Raw genomic sequence first — 24149 nt, 5'->3', positions numbered from 1 at the left:
ATTTAATTTGAGGGTGCTGAATCCGAATCTGAAATCGCGAATTCTCTATCTTCATTTTGAAGCGATTTAGGTTTTGATGGATAGATGAGACATAATCTTTTCCTAGAAAAATTGACGCAAACCTGGCTAAGATTGATCGAAGAGAGCACAAACCTTCAAACCTCAGAAATTTACAACGATCTCCCCTCTACACGACGCAAACTTAGCGCAAATCTGGCAGGTTTGCGCTAATATCGTGTAGACCGGGCATAAGAGTTAGCTAAAAGAAAAACACTACGATATTATCCATTGGAATCAATAATTAATAGCCTATCAAAGCATACTTGAAAGCATGACTCATCGATTAATTTTTTACGTTAGAATTCCAAAATACCATAAAATGTAGGAGAAGAAATCTCCGTTATTCATTTGATTAGTAGAATCTTCTACCAACCATTCTTTCAAGATATTTAATAATTTCATTGAGAAATATGACAACTACTTACATTCAAAATTGATGTTTTCTTATCTCCCGTCCTCTGGAGAATGTCTAATTGAGACCATTTCAACATTTTCAAGTTATTTGTAGAAGTCATGAATGTAGGCTTAATGGTCAACGCCAACAACAATACATCTGCTAAATGTCAATGAAGAGTTCAACAAATTTCAACTTGTGGCAGTTTCAACAAAAGGTCACGTGTTTTGTTGTAGAAAACCAATACTGAGGAGGTTTTTATGAATGTGGAAACTTAGTAAAGATTACCAATACACTCATAACGTTGAAATCGATGAATTCAGTAGTGTTTCACTGTAAAGAATAGTGTTTAAGTGTTAACAGCTCTCCGATTTTGGCAATGTACTGATACAGTAGTATAAAATGGCCACGTCCTATCAATGTTATCTACTAGAAAAACCTTTTTATGGTACTCCAATTTTTCAATCGTGCGTTAAGAATAATTCTATTATAATGCTGACTGGATTTACTTTCCATCACGTAGCGTAGAGTATAAGGACACCGATATGAACGAACCTGAGCATAGATATAGATAGAAAATGTAGGTGTGCTATTGCACATGCTCCTGAGTTACTATAGTGAAGATACTGTGGTTTTAGAGGTATTTTTCAACTGTTAGGGTATTATAATTATTATATATGAAGGGAAGAACTGTTAGTCTATTATCAATATTCAGATATCATTCTATTAGAAATGCTTCCAAACCCAATATTTACGGTACTTTTTATCAATCTATACTCTTTTTCATTGTACATTGATATCTTTGATATTTTTCAATCTATTTTTAGTACTAAACCATTGCACCTTATACAGAATCGATGTCTTGAATATTTTGAGTTTATCATCATGGAAAATAATATTGCAATCTTGCCTCGTTCGTACTTTTAAGTATTCCGAGTATTATTAAGTGTAGTTTTAATAATGAAGATATAGCTTTTATTGGTGGGAGGTCTCTGACTGGAGTTCCACCTTGACTATAGAGTTCGGTTATGTTTTAACAAACTTACCAGAATAAATTTAATTCATTGATAAACAGTAATACTACAGTAGTTAAAGAGCTTTTTTCATAAATGTATCTACTGAATTCATCCTTCAATCTATCAATATTGATTATGGTGATTCAGTTACACTGAATAAACAAGCACTATATTCCGCTGATAAACACTATTTTCGCACACAATTCGCGCTAGAAACGGTACTGAGTTTACGGAGCACCAACCACCACGCGGCACGATTCAATACTGAGGCCTTCGACTTTTGAGCACGGTTTAGATGAAGAAGGAGAAGAAGAAAATTGTCTGGCAGAATAAGATTGCGGATGAAGAATAGTAGAATGTATCAGAGGAAGTGAGAGATGTGAGGTGTAAGTATCGTTACTGCATTCTGCATAGTCCGAATAGAGGTATCGAGAAACGGTTTGTTTTATTTTTGAATATAACGGGGATGCCTTCGGGTTCTCCCGATCTCACAGTTGTTTCTCTCTTCATTTGCTTGCCTACAGATGTTTAGGTTGGAGTACAGTGCCCCAGTCACCTCTTGCTGGTTTGGCGACCGGTTTCAGACCTGCTTGTACAGTATTTATCGTTCAAGTTGTTTACGATGTATGACGGAAAAAAGTCAGCATGTCAAATGACTTGCTGCCACTACATCTATGAGACTTCTCTACTCTTTAGCCTACTGCCTGATATTTCACTTTCCTATGTTTGCTTCTAGTGATTCCAAGAGATTTCTTTAAACGTATTCGAGTTGGTTTTAAGGAATGGGTCGACATTTTTAAATTCTCTTTGTATATTTAGGTGTTGTTGTTTAAGAACAAGTTTGATGTAGCTAATGGGAGAAAATTGGATATTATTTATTTTCTTGTTTGAATAAGTGAAAATGATACTCTGATTGGAAAGTTGATTGAGACCCATTTCCGAAGCTCAAATTAGAAATTATTCATTCACAAAATTTTCCAAAATGTATTGACGACGACAGGCAGACTATTCAAGTGAATAATATTTCCGCGTAGTCTACTATAGTAGTCCATTCAAATGATCATATTTCAGGAATAATTTTTCATTATAATAACTTTTCAATGTCTCCCTAACCAATCGAATCAATATTTTCGATCATATTGTTATGGAAGGATTATGTTCTATCAGAATCGCCCTTTAGATGCATTTAGTTCCAGGATTTCCTAGTGGGAGGCGCTTATAAGGACACCTGAAGGATCAAAATTTCAAGCCCTCATAGCTTTTGACACAATGATCGGACCTTCTCGTACTACAGCTCATTCTTCTCAGCTCGCCAAGGCGGTTCAAAATCATGAATCATCAGCGGAATTTGATTGAAAAATGGAAAATTTCTTTTCATTCTGATATTTTATACGCAAAAATGGCTAATTTCCATACTCAAAGCTGCGTATCCTTGTAAAACACTTCACGTAAAAAATCCAACATGTAGAAAGACAGTCTCAAGATTTCCCACCATGACTGTTTTTCTCGCTGGATTTTCTTTCAAGAATAGAAAATTGAAATAATAATATCAATGTTACAACCGTAAATGAAAAATCATGACAGACTCATCCTCTAGAAATGAGTCAGAAAAGTCAGTATAGAAATGAAAGAATGAGAATTTGACAGTTATTGTGAAAATCAGTCCTCTAAATTGTTTTTTCTCAATTTCTGATGGAATAAACTATTGCAATAAATGTAATTATATTGCAAAGGAGTATTATCTTTTTCGAATTGACTACTAGGTCCCACTAGATCTGTAGTGGAGGAATGAACCAATTTGATTCAGTGAAGGTGAAAATTTTAATTCCGTACGAACCCCTAGGGAGTATGAGGAGAGTAATTTCAGCAGAACCGTATTTGAGGGAGGGTGATCGCATAGAATGTTTCTCTAGGAGATTCATTTTCATTATAGTGATTAGTAGATCTAGATTCATCCATAATATTGACTAGATTTTAATTTTCAAATCACAGAAAAAAGTTCAATGTTTCCTTTGATTTTAGAGCCTTGAACCCCCCAGGCGGAGCCCTCAAAGTTTTCAATGTGACGACATCTGCCTATCACCTATTCTATGTAACAGCGAAATATTCATAATAAAGGTAACCCAACACTTGATTATTTTCCTTCAGATAGTATCCTGTTTCTCTCTAAGCTTCTACTTAGTTCTGAATTCCACCACTAGGTGTCACCAGCAGACGGTGAACGCCGAACATACACTGAACATCCAAATTCAAACAATGCGACAGCTTGATAATCAGACGTGTGAAAACATCGCATCCACACTCACTTGTTCCAATTACTTCATTGGCCTTCATATTGTGAGGAACAATAGACATGGTTTTGAGGTTAGTAGCAGTGACTGGCCTGATTACATCTTAATACGGAAGCATAATTAAATGTCGGGTTTTGTTTGTCCTCAACAAAAAATGTTAATTTCTATGAGTTTTTCTTCTGTTCCAGGACCAGCAATTGTTCAACTGAAAGTGGTTTCCTCAACAGTAAAATATCGACAGGATGAAAAACTAATTATTTAAAAAAAATCTAAAATGCAATGTTAAAGGTTATAAACCAAAACGATTATCGCCATGATATTGTTTTCAATTAATTATAATGATTGTTGAAAGCGATACAGAGATCTCTGTACTTGAAAAATGAACTTCACTTAAACTGCAAATAAAACTCAATCAACTGTAATTGTCGTCATATAATAAAGTCAGTAGCACTAAATATTAAATACCTAAGTGTCCTCATCGGCGAAAATTTGAAATGGGACATCCACATAAAATTTATTTGCAAAAAGATAGAAGAACCTTTCCTTCAAATACTATGAAGCAAAAAAATCCGAGTCAAAGCCAGCTAAAAATGGTACTTTGCACTAGTTCGTTCAATAATTATCCAGCAGTAGTTTCTCCGGCATAGTTTTCTCCAGCACGCCACATAATTTTAGCAATTTTGTATTATTTTTGTTGTGTTATATTCACTGTAACTGTTATTATAATTGTTTATTGTAAATTGCTCTTCCATATTCTAGGCTATTTTTGTGTATTGGAAATGAATTGAATGAATTAAAATTTAGAGAGTAGAATCTTCAAGTGTCTGATTCAAGCTGTTGACAACGTGAGCCGGGATAAACTAATAAATTCTCCAACTGATTTTGAGGTGGGTTTTCCGAGACAATCAGCCGTATTGGTTAAGAAATTTTCGTAATTTTTTGTCTTTTGCAGCTTTAATATAATAAGATTCAATATCATCTTTCCTAAGAGAATGACGTAGAAAATTCAGACAATGAGACCAAAGAAGAAATGCGTATCCAAACGTGATATTCTACCTGATTATTATCCTCAGGGTCTGGGGTCAGATTCCCCATGTGTAACTTCGACCCATTTCCGTCCTTTTTCTTGGGTCTGTTAGTTTCTTTTCAAGACCTGAATTTAGTGTACTTTTACTGAAATAGCCTGATAATAATTTTTGAGTGTTCTTTATCGAGACCTAGATATAGTGTCCTTCTACTGAGATAGCCTGATAATACTTTTCGAGTGGAAATTTACTAGCTAGAATCAATGGTATCACGTAAAATTGAAGTAGGCCTACTAAAAAATCGTTGAAATATAAGAGCCAGAACAACTATATTAATCTATAATTACTAGGATATGATGTTTTTAATGTTTTGTTTGGAATTTGCTCAAGTGTTTTGTCAGAAAAACTGTTGTAAAAAATTGAAAATTTTTCAACAATTATTTTAAAAAAGTGGAAAAGATGTATACTGAATTTTGCGGCTTTGAACATTTTCTTTCTTGGGCTCAGTGATTCGCTGGGTCCTTATTTCAGTGTTTGCGCTGTAAAATCATGTCAGTGCTATAAAAACAATCATTATTAATTCAATGAGCCTTGAAAGAGGCTGTTCATGTGAAAAAATGTTTCCAACTTGAGGTGGGCTACTTTTTTCCAGAACGTTAGGAAAATTCATTTGAAGATCAAGAAATCTATACGATAGATACTTCAGCACTCTAGGAAAAAGTTCAAGGGAATTTTTGATTCAATTACTAAGTCGCATTTCACGCATTAATATGTACAGAATAATCTGATGGAAATTACTAAATTATTATTGTAGCTGGAAGTATTAGCATATTATATGGATATAGTTTACAGCACTGAGAGCTATAACTAATTTCAAGAGAACTAACAGAAAAATATTTTGAATTTTCGATCATTGGAGAAGAAGTTTTCACTGTGGCTGATCAAAGCTAGATAAGAGTCGCAATTGCACATCTGTGAAACAGCATCGCACACACAATGTGATGAATTTTGAAATCCCTTCCACCACGGTGTTCAAATACTCATATATGCTTCACTCTATAAACTCACTCTTTCTCTGCTGTACTGCCACCTGTTCTACTATTTCTTATTCACTTGCACGTTTTCACGTGATCACTCAATCTCTCTCACTCCATCACAGCTGTTCAATGTCCGGATGCTCAATTATTCACTGGCAATTCAATGACTAGGATTCATGGCGAGGATATCATGATGATGCCAAAGGCTATTCAAGTAGACCAATGCGCAAAACTCACACTCTTCTAGATTCCATAATGAAATCGATTTAATAATACCATGTACTTGTTTTGCATCAGATTATGCCTATGTGATGTTATAAGGTCAGGATATTTGAGAGAGGAGGATTGTTGATATTCACACTGGGATGACATAAATAATTATGAATAGATAAAATGTAGATAATAGATTTAATGAAAAAAAGATTTATTGAAATCGTCCCTTCTGTTGAAATTTGAATCGAGTCCGAAGCTCATTGGAGTTTCAAATCATCAATTTCATTTGTTTACGGTATTGAAATTCTATAATTCTTTCCGTATTTTTTTTTAATTGTAATTTGACTGCAATTTAACACATTGGTTAATGAACAGTTCAATTCTAGCTTAAATTAATAAGTAAAAGTTTGACATTAAAGGGGTATTCACTCCTTCACAGTCTAAGTGAGCAATGCCCATGCTCTGTTTCTTTCAAAATCACTCTTACTACATTTAAACGAGATCTGTAGGCTTCTTCCTTTTCAGTCTTCTCACTGTATTAGAGTTGTCAATCAGGTGTAGAGCTTGGATGTTCTGATGATTATATAGAGTCTCTTCATGGTTTCTGGCAGCCTTGGGGACCATGATGACTTCAGCTACCTTCCATGACAGTGGCACATACTTCATCCTCAAAGCTTCATTCATGAGAACTGTGAGTTTTTCAAAGCTCTATCTGGTAGGTTTTTCAGAACTTCACCAGTAATGAGATCATATCCTGGAGCTTTTGTACAACTGGTTGTCTTGATAATACTTATCAGGTCATTTGTTATTAAGGCTGGAATCTCTCTCATATCCTGTGATATTCCCATCTCATCATCTTCTACACTACCTTGGAATTGATGAGGTTGAAAGACACTTTACTGGTATTCTGCAAAACGTTCAGCTTTCTGTTCGTTATTCCTTGCCCACTCACCATTAATTTTTTTGATTGGTGTTTCTTGAACTGAGAGGTTTTTCAAGTACTTTGTAGCTTTCCAGAGTGAATAATCGGAGTTCTTATCTGTAGCAAGGTTTCTGAGATATTCACTGATCATATCATTCTTATAGCTACTGTACTGATACATTCCTTCAGTTCCTTAGCTAGAAAATTCAAATGAGTTTTATCCACTGGTGCTCTTGTTCGCTGCCACCTCGCTTTCCTCTTCTCATGGATAAGTTTCAATATGTGATGTGGATAATGTGAACCAGAAGACCTTGTTCTCTGTGTTGAATGTGGAGTACTGTCCCAGGCTGCTTCTTGGATGTCCCTTGTGAACTTTTCTACCTCAGAATCCAACTGATCACAGCTTGTAATTTCCAGCTCAAAATCTATTTTTACTCACAATAATTCTTGGAATGCTGATTCTTGGATTTGCCTATTAACTAGCCTCAAATTACATTCTTTCATCACCATGGTTTCACCCACATTGAGGATCAATGCAGTATGATCAGAGCTCAGGTCTTCACAATCTTCTATTTCCATGTAGTTTGATGATAAATTCCTGATTACAAAGAAATCTATCAAATCTGGTAATTTATTTCTATCAGTTGGCCAATATGTGGGTCTATTTGATGACATTACTGAGCATTGCCTATCATTTATAGCTTGAAATAGCTGTCTTCCTTTTCGAGAGTTCAATCTTGAGCCCCAACTTATATGTTTTGCATTAAAATCCCCACCTATGATGAATCTGTTTCCTAGGTGGTCGACTAAATTCTTGTAAACTTCATCGGCTATATTGTGTCTTAGAGGACTGTAAATGACTGCTACAATCAATTGAAATCTTCTAGTTTCCACTGTAACTGTTGTCACTTTCCGTATTTGACAGTAGTAAATGATCTTGTCTCAAAATAATCACATATCAATTTCTCATATTTTCCATTTTTTCTAAGCATTTATTTGACCATCAGTTTTCTCATAATCTTGTGATGATTCCAAGATTCTTCATCAAATTAATGAATTAAAATAGATTGATTGATTAATTGAGAGAGCATTTAGATAAAGTCAACTTTGAAGTCAACATAATACATCAACACGTTAATACTTTATGAAAAAATCCAGATATTTTAAATGCATAAGACTTATAGTCCAGGCGCTGGCTTACATTAAGCATACATGAGAGAGGCAGAGAATTTGACTTCGAATTATTTTTAGGGGGTCTTTAGTGTATATGAAACTCGATGTCGTCACGTCCCAGGGTGGTCGACAGATTGAGGGAGGGGGGTAAGTTGTAAAAAACGCGCGCTTATAAAATCGCCTGTTCTGCAGTTACTATCCATACTACAGCTTTGAATGTTTTCTCAATATTATGAACACATAACTGGCTTTCAATGTGGTCCTTTACATTTTTGCGATAAACCGCATAGTTTTTCAGTAAAAAAATAAAATATGTTGAAAAATCAATTTTTTTATTATGGACTATTTGTTATTTCACGGATATTTAGTTCGTTAGCTGACTTAGAGGGAAAAGTTCCCAATAAACGTTATAGGTAGTTTCTTTCTGAATCCAATGATATATATAGTTTGGGGGTTACGATCATAGTTGCGTAGGTGGGAGGGGGATAAGTAGCACTGTTACACTGCGGCACGGTCATCCCCCATGATTAATGAGCGTAGTGACCTGTCTATCGCATCGCTCCTACTAGTCTATGCATTCAAATTACGTATTCCAGGAGAGCTATCTTATGTATTTTCGGTCGTTGAACACGATTTCTCAACTCTCAAGCATCAATAATTGATAATTCTCATCATAATATACAAATTATGGTCAAAATTACAAACTTCATCTTATTCTGGAAGGAAACTAAGAAATGACTATTTCTAATAAACGTGACTTGGGTTTCAAGAAATATATTAAGATAGAATAATGATTATATTCATATGTGTTTATGTATTATCGTTTTTATTTCAAATTAATTCATTGTGATGAGCTGCAGGCTAAATTATTAATTACACACTGGCCACGCTTACTTGATATAATGATCTGTTAATTTCCAAGAAATGTTTGTGGAATTTCTTAGTTCTTTATGGTGGAAATGGAATTCATCATTCATTCATTATCATAATAATTATGATTGGTATGAAAATGTTAATCTTTCATGAATCTTCAGTTTGTCGTGAACTTTCGAGAAATTATAACCAATATATAGATAATTATAGATAATAGATAATTATTATATCCAATAGATATGTGTCAAATCAAAATGAAATGAAAATGTTAATATTCATTAAAATTATTTCTAACAGTATTACCATAATGGTATTTCACTAACTTTTGATTGATTCATCCATTTTGGTATTCCCGTTCAGACTGTTTTGAAATGGTAACAAGCTATTCAGTATCAAAATTTGGGAATAGAATAGTTTTGGGCCATGCCTGTTATTCTTTCCCAAACATATTTAGCTAAATGATTTGTAGTTCTATCCACAAATAAATGAATTTATTCCTGCACGTAGCCAACGTATGGATTATTCCTTTATAGATTCTTGCATGTCACATTAATGAATCTCTGCCACAGATTTAGAATCAAGTCTCGATGGTTTGGAAAGCATATTATTGGAGTGATTCTTTTACTCTGCTGCTTCTAGTATGTTCACTACCTTTGAATTTAGACCATAGACATGAAAAACTATGTCCACCTGTATCACTCCATCTTCATTGAGAATTTTCATAGCTCTTCTCATCACAAAGTTCCCATAATGTTGCATTGATTGAAAGTTTTGAAAAGTGAAGTAGGGGTTGAATTCAGGAGTGCCATGTCATCATTATGCGAATTTGTCAACGATATTTAGGGATTTAGTCAAATCCACAACTAGTTTCACTTACAATTTCATGGGCCAAGTGAGATTAAGTGTTTTTTCAAATATCCATCAGATGTTGACAGAGATTGCAGTTATTGTAGAAATGTATGCTGCACTAAAACTTCAATACCGAATTATCTTTAAACAGCTACCTAGTGCAAATACAGATATTACATCTTTCTGTTCTAGAATGAACTAAGACTAGGATTTTTTGTTTGATTGCATCATGAAGAATGACAGAACTCTGTTTCTTCTTGTAGGTGAGAATACACTTTTACAATTTGCCACAACTATGTTCAGATAACAATCGTTGGAGACCGAATAACTATTTCTTTCTACATTCAAAAGAGAATCACACACTCCTCCACTTGCTTCCAGACCATTGATAACATTATGCAGATTCTATTGTCCATCAGAGACTTGAAGAAAAATGTAATGTTCTCGTGAGAGGGTTATGCTTCTGGAAATCACTCTCATCTCCCATTATTCTTGTTTCACTCTATTCGATGACATTCTTCACAATCTCCAGTGATATCCATAATGATGTCAACATACTTGAACAGAATATCTATGAGGGTTTGATCCAAAGCATGATCGGTTGTCACATTATTAAATGTTCAAGGTTTCCTTTTGACAGAGAGTCAATGTATTGACTGTATAGAGTTAATGATTCCTTAATGGGAATGATTTTTTACCTCTGTGGATATTTTTTTTCATATTTTCTAGATATACCACAGACTCCGTAACATAGTTTGTGTGATTGAATGAAAAAAGTATGGGATCTTTTCTCGTACAGTTTCTATGTGCAATACCAGAGTCCTTCCTTATGAGCACGAATATAATTTAAGATAATTTAAACTATGTTACAATTATCAGTCATAAATTTCAAGTAGTTATTGATTTTGCATTGTGATTCTAAAAAAAACTCCACAAATAGCTCCTGACTTCTTTCAAATATACTTTGACAATCTCTCATATTTGAACCGTTCATGAGTCCTTCTTGTAGTTATCTCATTGATTTGATTGCTTGCTCTCAAACGTAAATTATACTGATCTCCCCTCAATAGATTTTCAACAGTATTCTCTCCAAATATTCCAGATTCAACGAAGATATCTCCTATTCCACTTCCATTCAAGTACCACCCCTAGACAATCTCAGCCAGATGAAAAGTACCTATCTATTCGTAGATATAAGTTACAGAAATCAGTTGATATAACTTAATCTTTATACATTCTATTAGATTGAATGGAACTTGACAAACACCTATGTTCGTCATGTTTATGATAAGTTATGCTCAATCTAACAGAATCTATAAAGATTAAGTTATTAACACCTTTTTGGTGTGAACGCAGCTTTAGAGTTGTATTTCCTTTGTAATCAAATATTTAGTCATATCACATGGGAGTAATTGACATTATTTGTGCTTCAACTGTAAATTTATATTAAGAAAATATTTTACTCCTGTCACACGGTGCTCTATATGGGGTAGCATATATTATTTGTTTAACTTACTCCATCACTTGACTTTCGCAATTCCAAAGTGATCATTTTACTAAATCAAATAATTATTCTCTCTTTATGAAATATAAGTTTTTCAATGACTGAGAAACACATAAATAATGATAATGAGATGAAGTTAGTAATTTTGACCATAATTTGTATATTATGATGAGAATTATAAATTATTGAGGCTTGAGAGTTGAAAAATCGTGTTCAGCGACTGAAAATACATAAGACAGCGTTCCTGAAATACATAATTTGAATGCATAGACTAGTAGGAGCGATGCGATAGACAGGTCACTACGCTCATTAATCATGGGGGAGGACCGCGCCACAGTGTAACAGTGCTACTTATCCCCCTCCCACCGCCGCATCTATGATCGTAACCCCCAAACTATATATCTCATTGGATTTAGAAAGAAACTGCCTATAACGTTTATTGAGAACTTTTTTTCTCTAAGTCGGCTAACGACCTAAATATTCGTGAAATAACAAAAAGTCCATAATAAAAAAATGGATTTTTCAACATATTTATTTTTTTACTGAAAAACTATGCGGTTTATCGCAAAAATGTAAAGGACCACATTGAAAGCCAGTTATGTGTACATAATATTGAGAAAACATTCAAAGCTGTAGTATGAATAGTAACTGCAGAACAGGCGATTTTATAAGCGCGCGTTTTTTACAACTTACCCCCCTCCCTCAATCTGTCGACCACCCTGGAACGTGACGACATCGAGTTTCATATACACTAAAGACACCCTAACAATAATCCGAAGTCAAATTCTCTGCCTCTCTCATGTATGCTCAATGTAAGCCAGCGCCTGGACTATTATTTCTTCTTAAAGATGAGCTACTTATAGGTTACAGTGAAATTGATAATAAGCATGAACTCATTACTTTTTTATTGTGAGTCGTTAGACTATCTTATCATATTTATTGACATGGTGAATGAGCTTCTGAGCACTTTAGAAATCAGAACCCATTTAGCTTGAGATTATATTACAAAAACTCTGGTTAAATTCTCTTCCTGCAAGTTGAATAACTGTTTCTATAATGGCTATTCTTCCAATAATAACAATAATTTTAAAATTAGTTTCATCATGCTTCAAGCTGCATCAACAGAATTGTCTACATTTACTTCTTCAGTCTCAAGTCGAATCACTAAATAAAAAATAGAAAGTTTATAACAATTTTGTGAACAATATGACAATGAGTATTACCGATAGTAACTTGGTATGTCTAATGTTTGGTAATACAATTTGAAAACTCGGAATAATTTCTGTCAATAAAATACAGTCTCATTGTGATTGAGTTATTAAGTATATGAGTTATTGAGTATATATGAATTGATGAGTTATTAAGTTATTGAATAAATTATTCTATTACTATGGGCATGTTATGATGTGCTTGAAAGCTTGTTGTCAAACCTCTCACCATTTTAATTGTTTTTTTATTTCTCTCTAATGGAAAATAGGTGTACGTTATAAGTGATATGGATAGAAAAAACGAAGTCTTTTCTTATTTAAAAATGAATAAACAATTAATTATTGAAGGTGATTGATAGAGGATATTAAATCGTATATTCAGATAATGTATCTTGACCCATCCCATTTCTGCAAGATATGAAACGTTTATGCTCGACATATATATTATATTATTTAATCCTTGCAATAACAGTTTCTCTACTGGAATTAGGGAATATCTAAAACACAACAAACTAGATACTCGTTTCCGAAGAAAAACCTGTTTCTATGTATGTCTGCATCGCACTGGGTACAGATAAGTGTCTTCTTGAAAGAGACCTTTCAGAATGCTTCACGACTGATAAAACCCACCACCAGCCATCTGGTAATTTTAGGGTGAGATTGTTTACATAGTTTCCTGTTGACATTCGAAAACATGAAGAACACCACAAAAAAAGACAGAGGAGTACCAATGTGTTCCTAGTGTGTCAACAGCTAGTGTAATAAACCCCAACACATAATAGAGTACACTTTTTATCATATTATATCAATGGATTTTCAAATGAGATGATCAAAAGCGTGGCTAATCTTTGTATTTTAAATTTCCATATCATACATTAATTATTATAATTTTTTCGCAAGTTTTTGCAACTCCTCGCATCCCCTCCGCCATCTCACCAGTCCTCCTCTCGCAAACCTCTGCACTCCATCTCTTTTCCAACATTGGCCATTCATATTTTCCTTGACATTAATTAATCGATTGTAGAAATTATTCTTTGAATAAACAATTTCTCATAAATATAGTTTTGATCTGGTTGTGAGCGCCACTTTACAACTATCACGAAATGTTGATTAATAACTGAATCAAATAAACACTGCGTTTCTTGGCTGTTTGTTACCAATATAAAATTTGAATGAGCAATGAAATGAGATATCATTAACAGTATATTCTGCTGTAGAGTGCTCCTACATTAGAGCCGAAACCATTGGTCACCTTCCATCACCGTTATGAGCCAGAAGCACAGAAGCAAAATAAATGTCAAATGATGCGTTAATTCAAAAGCTCCAAATATTTTTTTTTAATTTATTCTATTTTCAACGGTTTTAATGGATAAGTTGTTGATATTCTATTCAATCTAGGTCGAGGAATTTTCTTCTATTTTTCTGTAGTGGTGAACTATTATTTCTAGTTTCTATACAAATCAATAACAATATGCCCTGATTTTCTAAGGGGTATGAAATTTAACCATAATAAATTGAATGAGGAAATAATAGTTATAATATCAACAATAACAATCAAAACAAATAATGAAAAGAGATATATAAATAGAGATTGTTCACGATAATGATGCCATAAACACAGCTACGTACCGGAAATTGTATTTAGAGTGTAAAAGTGTATCCAGGTGAAGAAAACTTCAAGACTTGCCAAACCCAAAACAAGTGTGCAACCCACTCCCGCCTCTAAAAAAAGGCTTCAAAAAGTAAAATGAATACACTGTCAATGAAGAAAAACAAAGAAGAGAAAAAGAGGGACGAAGACTTCAAAAAATGAGAGAGGGAATAAGAAAAGAGAGCGTCATCAATAATCGAAAAGCAAATATATCATGAAAGCCAACTTATCAGATCTTTACCTCCAAGCAGGTGCCCAGGCGGTAGTTGACGGATTTGACCATATTTCAAAGTGCAGTTTGGTTTGGGATTTTTCCTGTATTTGGGGGTGCAGTGGAATAAATTTCATGTTCTTACTATGGGAAGTATTTTAACGTGATTTTATCCAAAATTTGCATCAGCTAAAGTGGGCTCTATTTTGAAATATTCGGAAACTGTCCACTCCAGTTGTCTCTTTTTGGAACTGAACAACTGATTATCTTTTTATTATTGATGTTTGTATCAATAATAGCATCAAACTTTAATATGATTGTAGAACACAGAAACGTGATTCAAAATTCACAGTTTCATTTAAATTTTCCAAATCTGAAAATTGCCACAATTCTTTCAATTGGGACAGTTTGAATAATGTATTATAGAGGTTGACGATTAGGAAAGTTTGGTTACTTACTTCCAAATCTGAATATCCTCACAATTCTTACAATTAGGACTTAAGGTTACATGAATAATGGAGTAATTATTATTAAAATTTGGTAATAATGTACGATTAGTATAGAGGTTGACGAATAGGGAAGATTGGTTAATTATTTCCAAATCTGAATATCCTCAAAAAATTCTTCTGATCGGGACTTGAGGTTACATGAACAATAGAGTAATATAATGATTGATGATTATGAAAATTTTGTGACTTACTCTTAGGACTTAAGGTTACATGAATAATGGAGTAATTATTATTAAAATTTGGTAATAATGTACGATTAGTATAGAGGTTGACGAATAGGGAAGATTGGTTAATTATTTCCAAATCTGAATATCCTCAAAAAATTCTTCTGATCGGGACTTGAGGTTACATGAACAATATAGTAATATAATGATTGATGATTATGAAAATTTTGTGACTTACTCTTAGGACTTAAGGTTACATGAATAATGGAATAATTATTATTAAAATTTGGTAATAATGTACGATTAGTATAGAGGTTGACGAATAGGGAATTTAAAAAAATAGGGATTGGCTAATTACTTCCAGATCTGAATATCCTCACAAAATTCTTCTGATTGGGACTTGAGGTTACATGAACAATATAGTAATGTAATGATTAATGATTATGAAAATTTTGTGACTTACTCTGATAAAGGCGAAGTTAGTCCTCGTATCATTCGACAACTCTTCATCCTCGTCATCATCGAAGTAATCAATGTCAGAGTTGAGATCTGATGTTATAGCACTGCTGGAACAGTCTTCTTTGGCATTTTCGATTATTTGTCGGTTATCGTTTATTGAGTGGTGTTCCGATGAAGCGTGGTCCTCATGACTGCTCCTGCTACCACAGCTTGAGCCACTCATCGAGACAGCTCACGGTTCACTTTTCACTTCTCTTTCAATCACATTCCTGAATTTGTAGCTCACTTTATTTCATAAATCACTCAACTAAACAAAAAATCACACTCCAATATTAATACCTCCATCTAATTGTTATTGAACACTTCACTTTATAGGAGCGGACAAGGAGCATATTAGGAGATGTGACAACACCTAATAGATATTTTCTCTGACATAGGTTCAAGTGAATACAAAAATCAAGCTATATTTCATATAACTTCCAAATTGGTGTAACATGTATGAGATAGGAAACACAATGTAATCCAAGTCGGAAGTTACATCAAAACTAGTGTCACAGAATAAAGCCTAGAAGTATAGAAGTTTTCTCTGCTAGAATATAGTGTCTTTCTAGAATTATTTAAAGCTCTGTGCACACTGGAGATTGAATATTGATGGAAAGTATTGTCAAATACTGTAATCAGCAATAATCAAATAACTAACACTTTTTGCTATTAGAAAAAACGACTAGCAGTCACATATTTTACAATAAATGAATAATTAATCACTCACTGTGACAACGAGATCTTTCGGCAGGTTCGCCATCTTCTTGCTTCGTAAGAAGATTAATTCAGAAGAAGATGAGTGATTAATTCATTTATTGTAAAATATCTGACTGCTAGTCGTTTTTTCTAATAGCGAAAAGTGATTTAATAATAAGCAGCTCGTGATGGAAAACAACATTGAAGAATTCAAATAACTATCTCTATTCAATTGAACAGAGTGACATAGAATAACAGGAACTTTTAAAAACGCTATAAAACATTAGTGGGAAGGGCAAAAATGATTTTATTCAAACTAATGTAAAGTTCAAGACTTGCCATTTGAGAATTATTGATAACGTCTATCACTTTTTGACAATTATTTCTTCAAGATGGCTTCCTCCTGCACGAATACACTCTGGAAATCTGTGTTGAGATTCCTGAACGATTGCTGCAACATTTCAGCTGGGATATTGTTAATTGTATTTTATGATTCAACCACAGTTATTGGTCAAGTTGTGAAAACGTTTGATTTGAGATAGCTTCACAAACAGAAAATCGCAGGTGGACAGATCATGGGACCAGGAAACGCTGATGTTGCAGCGATCAGTGAGGAATCGTCAACACTGATTTCAAGAGTGTATTCGTGGACTCAAATTTACAGTCTTCATTCACAAGTCACGCTCGCTACGGTATCCCAAGACCCAGAGAAGCAGTCGGGAAGGGAACTATTTGATTGGGCTTCTAGCGTTACGTAAATTTCCAATCATAAATGGTATAAATTCATTTTAATATTAATTCAGAATTTATTGAATAGGTAATAAAAATCAAAATGGACCTACTGTTTAACCGTCCTCGGTAAATTCAGAATCTTTACAGCAAGTAGGAACAAGAAACAAATGATATGAAGCTAATCCTGTAACTTTGTGTAACCTACAGAGTGGAGAATCTTGAGCTGAAAAATGTTCAAACTGAATTCACTTTTAACTTAATCAAATACTTTTCACTAAACGTCTCTATATACATTAACACTTTCTTCTACAAAAATTTGTTAATTTTTTATAAAATACATCCCGAATGTTTTCGACGATGTGTCAAAATAAGCGCTACGACACAATCGGCTTCTACGAATTCATTTCGAGAGTGTGAGCACATTACTTTATGCAATCATGTGTAGCCAGTTCACAGAAGGTTTTGGATACATTTCAAAAAGCATTTTATATCTATCTAAAATAATATTGAAAGATTATATTTTAATGTTCATTTTCAACCAGTTCTGGACATTTGTGAATAATGAGAAAAAATGAGAAATTTTAGAAAGCTTGGTAACATTTTAGAAATGGAGATTTATGACTTCATAATTTGAGTTTTGAGTGTAATTAAAATGTTTCTACTACTGCAGATAGTTGCTCAGCTCTTATATCTGTAATCACCCAGTCTTTATGTTTCAAAAAAGGAAAATAGTTCAAATTTACCGGTAAAAGGCTCCTTCATTCTACAGTAGTATTGTTATTCATTACTACTGTTCTTAAATTTACGATTTGTGACCCTCATTACATTAACATTGTTGACAATTTATTTGTGATAATAATATTCATCACTACGTATATTATTGGTAATGAAATTTGATTATATATTTACTATAAAATACATTCTCACTCTATCAATTCATGATTATTGTTCAACCATCATTCACTTTTATAAGCCTTGGTACCTTATTGTCTTTTTTTTGGTTGCTTGAAAAGTTAAACTTTCGATGGTTATATATATATATATATATATATATATATATATATATATATATATATATATATATATATATATATATATATATATTTACCTACAGAAAATATGTAAAACCCCAAACAAGGGGGTTTCCTCTTCAAGTAGATAATTCAATTTATTTTTTGAATATAAATGAACTCAGAGTAGATCCTACTGCACTCTATCTTTATCTAGAACTCCATTTTTTGTCGTCTTGATGTTTTATTATTCTATTCAAATATAGTTCTAATTCTGCTCCTATATGGAATAGCATATTTACCAAATTCATAGTGTACAGAATAATTGCTCATTGAAATAAATTCAAACAAATTTTTATTAGTCAGTTTTTAAAAAAATATATTATAGCATTCAAGGAGGTTTACATTAACATACTAATAAAGACGATTAATATTTATATTATGTTGTATTTGATAATAGTTTATTTCACGGCAGTAATAAGGGAAAACTTGAAAGCTCAATCATGAAAATTCATAATGATGAATTTCTAAACTTCTACTGAACTCGGAAGCATCGCAAAATTTGAACTGATAAGTAACTATTTTAAGAACTATGTTTACAATGATAGAGATGCCAGAGCGATGCATGGATAGCTATATGGCTTCGAATCATGAAGCCATAAAAAGTATCTCTTACGGTAAGGAACCGTAATAGTATAGAACTTCTCCTCTTTCAAACCTGCACGGATACTAATACTGATACTAATACGGATACTGTACTATTAATAGAATACTATATGGATATACTTAGCACCATTCGCTCTCTCTCTCTCCAATTTGGTCAGATCAGAGGCTCCTGTGTTCTCTATGGAACCCTACCCCCCCCCCAAAAAAAAAACAGCAGGGAGCTTCGAAAACACCTGCTAGAGATAAGAATTTGATGTAGGCAACCTGCGCATAATAAGGCCTTTGTAGGCCTGCTCGACCTTGTGATAAGTTCGTGTACTACGGAAAGTTATGGGGAGGTTTTTTAGAAGATTTTAGCTTCAATATTATAGTAGAACCTCTATAATTCGTAGTTTACGGGACCAAGCGTTTACTACTACGAATTATGGATGATACGAATTATAGAGGCTATGGTGGAGAAGGATGAGAGGTAGAGGAGAAGGAGGAGGCTAATCATGGAGGTTACGGCTGTGCAAAGGCTAAAAATAAACTTTGTACTCGTGATATTTTTCAAAGTTTTTCGATTTTTATATCATCAAGCTATCAAAATGAAAAAGTTTTCTCAGGAAAACATTTTTTCCGATCATTACTTTTTGAGATATGAGCGCCTGAAGTTTGAATTTTTGGGACAGAACATTCCAAATTCGGTAAGATGTAAATCCATGAGATTTAGAGGATGGATTCTTCATGGTATTGTTGATCTATTCAAACAAAAATGTTCTGGTAATATCAATTTTTGAAAAAGTTATTCAATTTACCAAAAATAACTCAATAAAAGTTATTTTTGGTTATTTTCAGTAAATTGAATAACTATCTTAAAAAATTATATTTTCAGAAAGTTTTTGTTCTACAAGAGCAACAATACCAAGAAGTATTGTTCATCTATCCTCTAAATCTCATGGATTTATCTCTTACCGAATTCGAAATGGCATGTCCCAAAATTTAAAACTTTAGGCGCTCATATCTCAATAAAAAAGTAATGATCAGAAAAAAAATGTTTCCCTGAGAAAACTTTTTCATTTTGATAGCTTGATGATATACAAATCGAAAAACTTTGAGAAATATCACTAGTAGAAAGTTTATTTTTAGCCTTTGCACAGCCTTAAGGAAGAAAACCTTTTAGAAATCGTAATATTCACTGAGCAAAGAGCAATCAAGGATGATATAATAATTATGAATAAAAATTATCTTGGAAACATCAAAACGTAGGATTAAGCGTTGATAGATTGAAATAAATGAAATGAACAGATATTGTAGATGAGTTCAAACATAGATAGATTGAAATTAGATTAAAGAATAAATTGAAATTGTAAAATTCCAAAAAATATTAACAAAATTGTAAATTAAAAGTGTTCAAAGTACAATCAACTCATTTTCCAAAATTCTCAATCATTTCTGAGTATGAAATAAGTTCTTATTTAAATGATTTCCAATAATACTAAACTGACTTATTTCTCAATAGACAATTATTTCTTCTGCCGTCTATGTGATTTCCGGTCGATATGACTCATGTCTGGAGAATTAGTTATCGATAGCATAGTACACTCTGTTATCAATTTTTCCTTCCATGATGTTTGAAAAACAGAAACTACGAATAATAGAGAACTCTAGCAGTCAAAATTACTAATTTTTTTAGGTCGGAGATAAGCCAGCGCCCTATTTTACTACGGTACGAATTATAAAGGATTTTTAAGGGATCGAGCTTCCACTACGAATTATAGGGGATCACGAATTATAGAGGTCCGAATTATGAAGGTTTCACTGTAATTAATTACAAAAGAGTACTTATTACAGCATTCATTGAAGTTTAGATAGAATAACATCATAATGTAAAAACTCGTTCATGTTTTACGCAGCTTCCTAGTCTCTATGGACCAGACTTCTCTCATAAATTATAATTCCATCCTATAATAGAAATCATAAGAATGATAATGCCATTGTAACAGAATTCCGCGTATTTGACATACTTCCTATAAGTTCGTAAGCTTTAGTGGTTTGGGTTCGATCAACATCATCAACCACCTTTTTCCCAATCAAAACTAGTTACCTTTTATTTTTATAGATTTAATTAGTTTTAGTAGTAGATCACATAATTGCAAATGAAAATATAATCATCCTTCGTTGGTTTTTCTTGACGTGACTTACATAAATTATCACGATTGTCTTTATTTTTAAAACTGTAATGCAGCGATAATCCATAAAATTTGGGCCCTCAATTTTGTGGAATTTCATAAGCGGGGTGAGGGGATATTTTGAATTTTTGGGTATCTTTTTTGGGCTCATGAGGGAGGGGGGGTTGTAACCTGAAAACTCCCCCTTCGCAACGCCATTGGTAATGCCTCTTATTATAAGGGAAAATAATAAGTTATGGAATAATATTTTTCAAAGCAATGAACGTTTCAATAATAGGAAGGAATAAGGAGTACCGAAGGAATTCTGTGATTAAAATTTTCTTGAGATTATTGAAGTTATTTAGTTAGTGGAGTAGTGACTTTGGAGAGTTTGAAAATACTAATAAATTCATCCTAATTACCTTTCACATTTTTGAACTCTCTTCCAGAGCTCAAGCATTAGCTTTTCTGGGGGAGCCCATTATTTCAATATTAAAATAAAAGAAAACATTCGTTGAATATGTTTTTAAAATTAGTTTAGATTACAATTAGTTATAACATTATAAGAATGTTTTTGTTTCACTTGTTTGTAAAAAAAAGAATGGCAATAAATTGATTTGATTTGATCAGATTCTAGCAGAACAATGAAAAATGTCTACAAAATTCCAGTTTATAAAACTGGTAAATAATATTATGAATCAAATTTGAAAATTCTGTTTTATCTGAGAGTCTACATTCTACATTTATTACAGATTTTTTATGGTAACAAGTTGAAGTTGATTGATATGCTACCGTATTCAATCTTATCAGAAACTTTACAAATATATATAAGAATTTATTGTTGAAATATTTTTAGGATTAAAAATATATCAATTATTGGAGTTGAAAAAAATCCTGTAACACTACACTACGAATGCTCTCTATTATACAATTACTTTTTCCGAACTATTGAAATTGAAATACCTAACACATTACCAACTTGATATTCGATGCACGAACGCGCTACGCTTCACTTCCGAACACTATCACAATCACAAACGAGAAACGATGGGTGCATTACTGAATGCTGAGCATTTTTCCCCTATAAACAACTACCGCTACAGAAAGGATGCTCTTCCCCATGTGATACAGATATTTTTCTAGTTTCTACACGACAAGAGTTGTTTTTTTCAAGTGTATTTACTTTAATAATAAGGATGGCATGTCGGCATGTGAAGACATCGAATAAATATGAGATAATGGAAATCTAATCTCAAAGAAGTGTAATATGAGTCTAAACTTCTCACTAATAAACCCTTTTCAACTCGTATTGAATTCTTCTCAGCCATAGATTAGTAACTAGATAGTATTATAGGCTACGTACTTAATCTTTGCTACTATGATGCAGAAGAGATGTTGCAGAGGCATACATCACCTGACTGATTGATAAATTTAAAATAAAATTACACTTGAAAATATATATGGTATTCATATATTGGCTATTTCTGCACCATATACTCACTTGCATTGATTCACATTTCCAATTTTATTGCAAACTGAAAAGTAAGTTTAATTCTTCAACCAATATTGCATTAAAAGATTAATGTTCTTGTTTTTTATATTTTGTACACAGAAATGAAGTCACATTCATTACCTATTATTATCAATTCACGTATTATAAATGAATATTTGGATAATATTATTTATTAATTTTTTATAAGAAATCGAATTCTCTAAAGAAATATATTTTTTGCTTATTTTTCATAAATTAACGACTAGCAGTCATTTAAGTTTAAAAGTTAGGTACTCAATTGTATGCATCAAACCTAAAAGTTTTGTTTCACTTGGACAAAACCTAGATAATAAACTGGATAAAACCATTATATCCATTCAAGATTAAGTAGCCTAGAGGACCGAGAGACCTATTCACAATAACATTTCCAATGTTTACGCTTTCGTCTCGATTCGAACTCTAGCTTTTCCACTTTTCACTTTTCCTCTTTCAAACGGCAACCCGGCCAACTCCAAGGTCCCTAAGACTGACTACCTTTCATTGGAACAGCCAAAATTTCAAAGAAGCAGGCCAATGTTCGTACAATTCCAATAATACACTAGATGTTCAGAAATGAAATTGAAACTGATACTTGGAAATGCATGGAAATTGCATTAATTTTTACAACTAAGCAGTAACTTAGCAAATCCAATTAAAATATAATCAATCCAATTAAAATATAATCAATTTCCATACTCAATTACTCTTTAAAAAAACTAAGCTCAATTCAATATATTTCTCAAATATGATCATTTAAATAATCTGGAAGACAAGACACAAAAACACACAAAAAGTACAATAATACCCTCACAAAATTTCCACAAATATTTCAGTTCGTGATTGAATCCACAAATAGATGAAATATATCTGGTTATCCTATTATTGATTTGATGAACAGAAACAAAAAAATGGTCTTATAACATACAATCAATCCATTTCAAATTTGGATGTAAAGTTAGGCAGAAATAGAAGAATAAGTTGGCTAGGACTAGGACATGTCAAGAGGATGTCACAGAAGAGAGCCCAGCAGAAGCTCATGCGAGAGGTCTTCTACAGCGCAAAAAAAGAGGAAGGCCGAGAAGGAGCTGGCTGAGGGAGGTAGAGGACGATCTGCATGTGATAGGAGTGATACAGTAGTGATTGTTAGCCCAGGCAAGAAATGATTGGAGGTGAATTGTGGAGGAGGCAAAGGTTCTTCATAGAATGTAGCGCCGGTAAAAGTACTTTACTTAATTAATTAATCGATGTCATTTAACTTGAGAATACTGAGGTACACTACGTAATCAAATGAATAAATCTGAATGCCTGAGATTTCTTTAAGCATTGTAAAGAGATTTATTTGCTATTTCACCTGATGGCTCAAACGGGAAGAGCTGGGGAAAGATAGAGAAGAGAAAGGGAAAAAAGAGAAAAAGAAGAGAGTCGGATTGAGTGAGGGTAGAGTGGTCCACGTCTGCCAACAAAAAACCACCCTCTACAAGATTGTTCCTCCACTGAGAACATACCTCTATCTTTTGGTTTAGGGTTTTTTTGTTCTCGTTTCATCTATTATAATGTAGCAGGTGTTGGGAGCGGTGTTTTCAAGTTGGCGGTGTTTACTCTTCTCTAGAAGAAGGAACGTCGCAAGCAACGCCATAAAGCTTATTAACTGACACATTCCATTGCTGCGTTGCATTGTAAATCGCTATGAAAGGTAAAGAAAGTATTACCATAGAGGAAACAATACTTATATTTGATCTATAATATCAATAATAATAAATCAC

General features: G+C 33.1%; 1 protein-coding gene across 13 annotated transcripts in view; it reads right to left on the bottom strand.

Annotated features, from left to right (window-relative positions):
• LOC111059973 (rhophilin-2) overlaps positions 1 to 21948 on the bottom strand; it is a 74320-nt gene extending 52372 nt beyond the window's left edge. For 2 of the 13 annotated variants that reach the window (XM_039442537.1, XM_039442541.1), the window contains exons 1-2: positions 21835 to 21916; positions 15564 to 15866 (exon numbers count right to left, since the gene is read on the bottom strand). In XM_039442537.1, the coding sequence (XP_039298471.1) occupies positions 15564 to 15782 (219 nt within the window). In that variant the 5' untranslated portion in view covers positions 15783 to 15866; positions 21835 to 21916. Of the gene's footprint in view, positions 1 to 485; positions 788 to 1500; positions 1931 to 15563; positions 15927 to 21790 lie in introns of those variants that run through there. The other 11 variants (XM_039442533.1, XM_039442539.1, XM_039442538.1 and 8 more) reach the window with 10 other exon arrangements.
• Between the last annotated feature and the right edge of the window lie 2201 nt (positions 21949 to 24149).

The sequence above is a fragment of the Nilaparvata lugens genome, chromosome X (genome assembly GCF_014356525.2).
Source record: "Nilaparvata lugens isolate BPH chromosome X, ASM1435652v1, whole genome shotgun sequence".
Lineage (NCBI taxonomy): Eukaryota > Metazoa > Arthropoda > Insecta > Hemiptera > Delphacidae > Nilaparvata > Nilaparvata lugens.
Note: the sequence above shows the minus strand (reverse complement) of the source record. Positions and strands in the feature narration are given on the sequence as shown.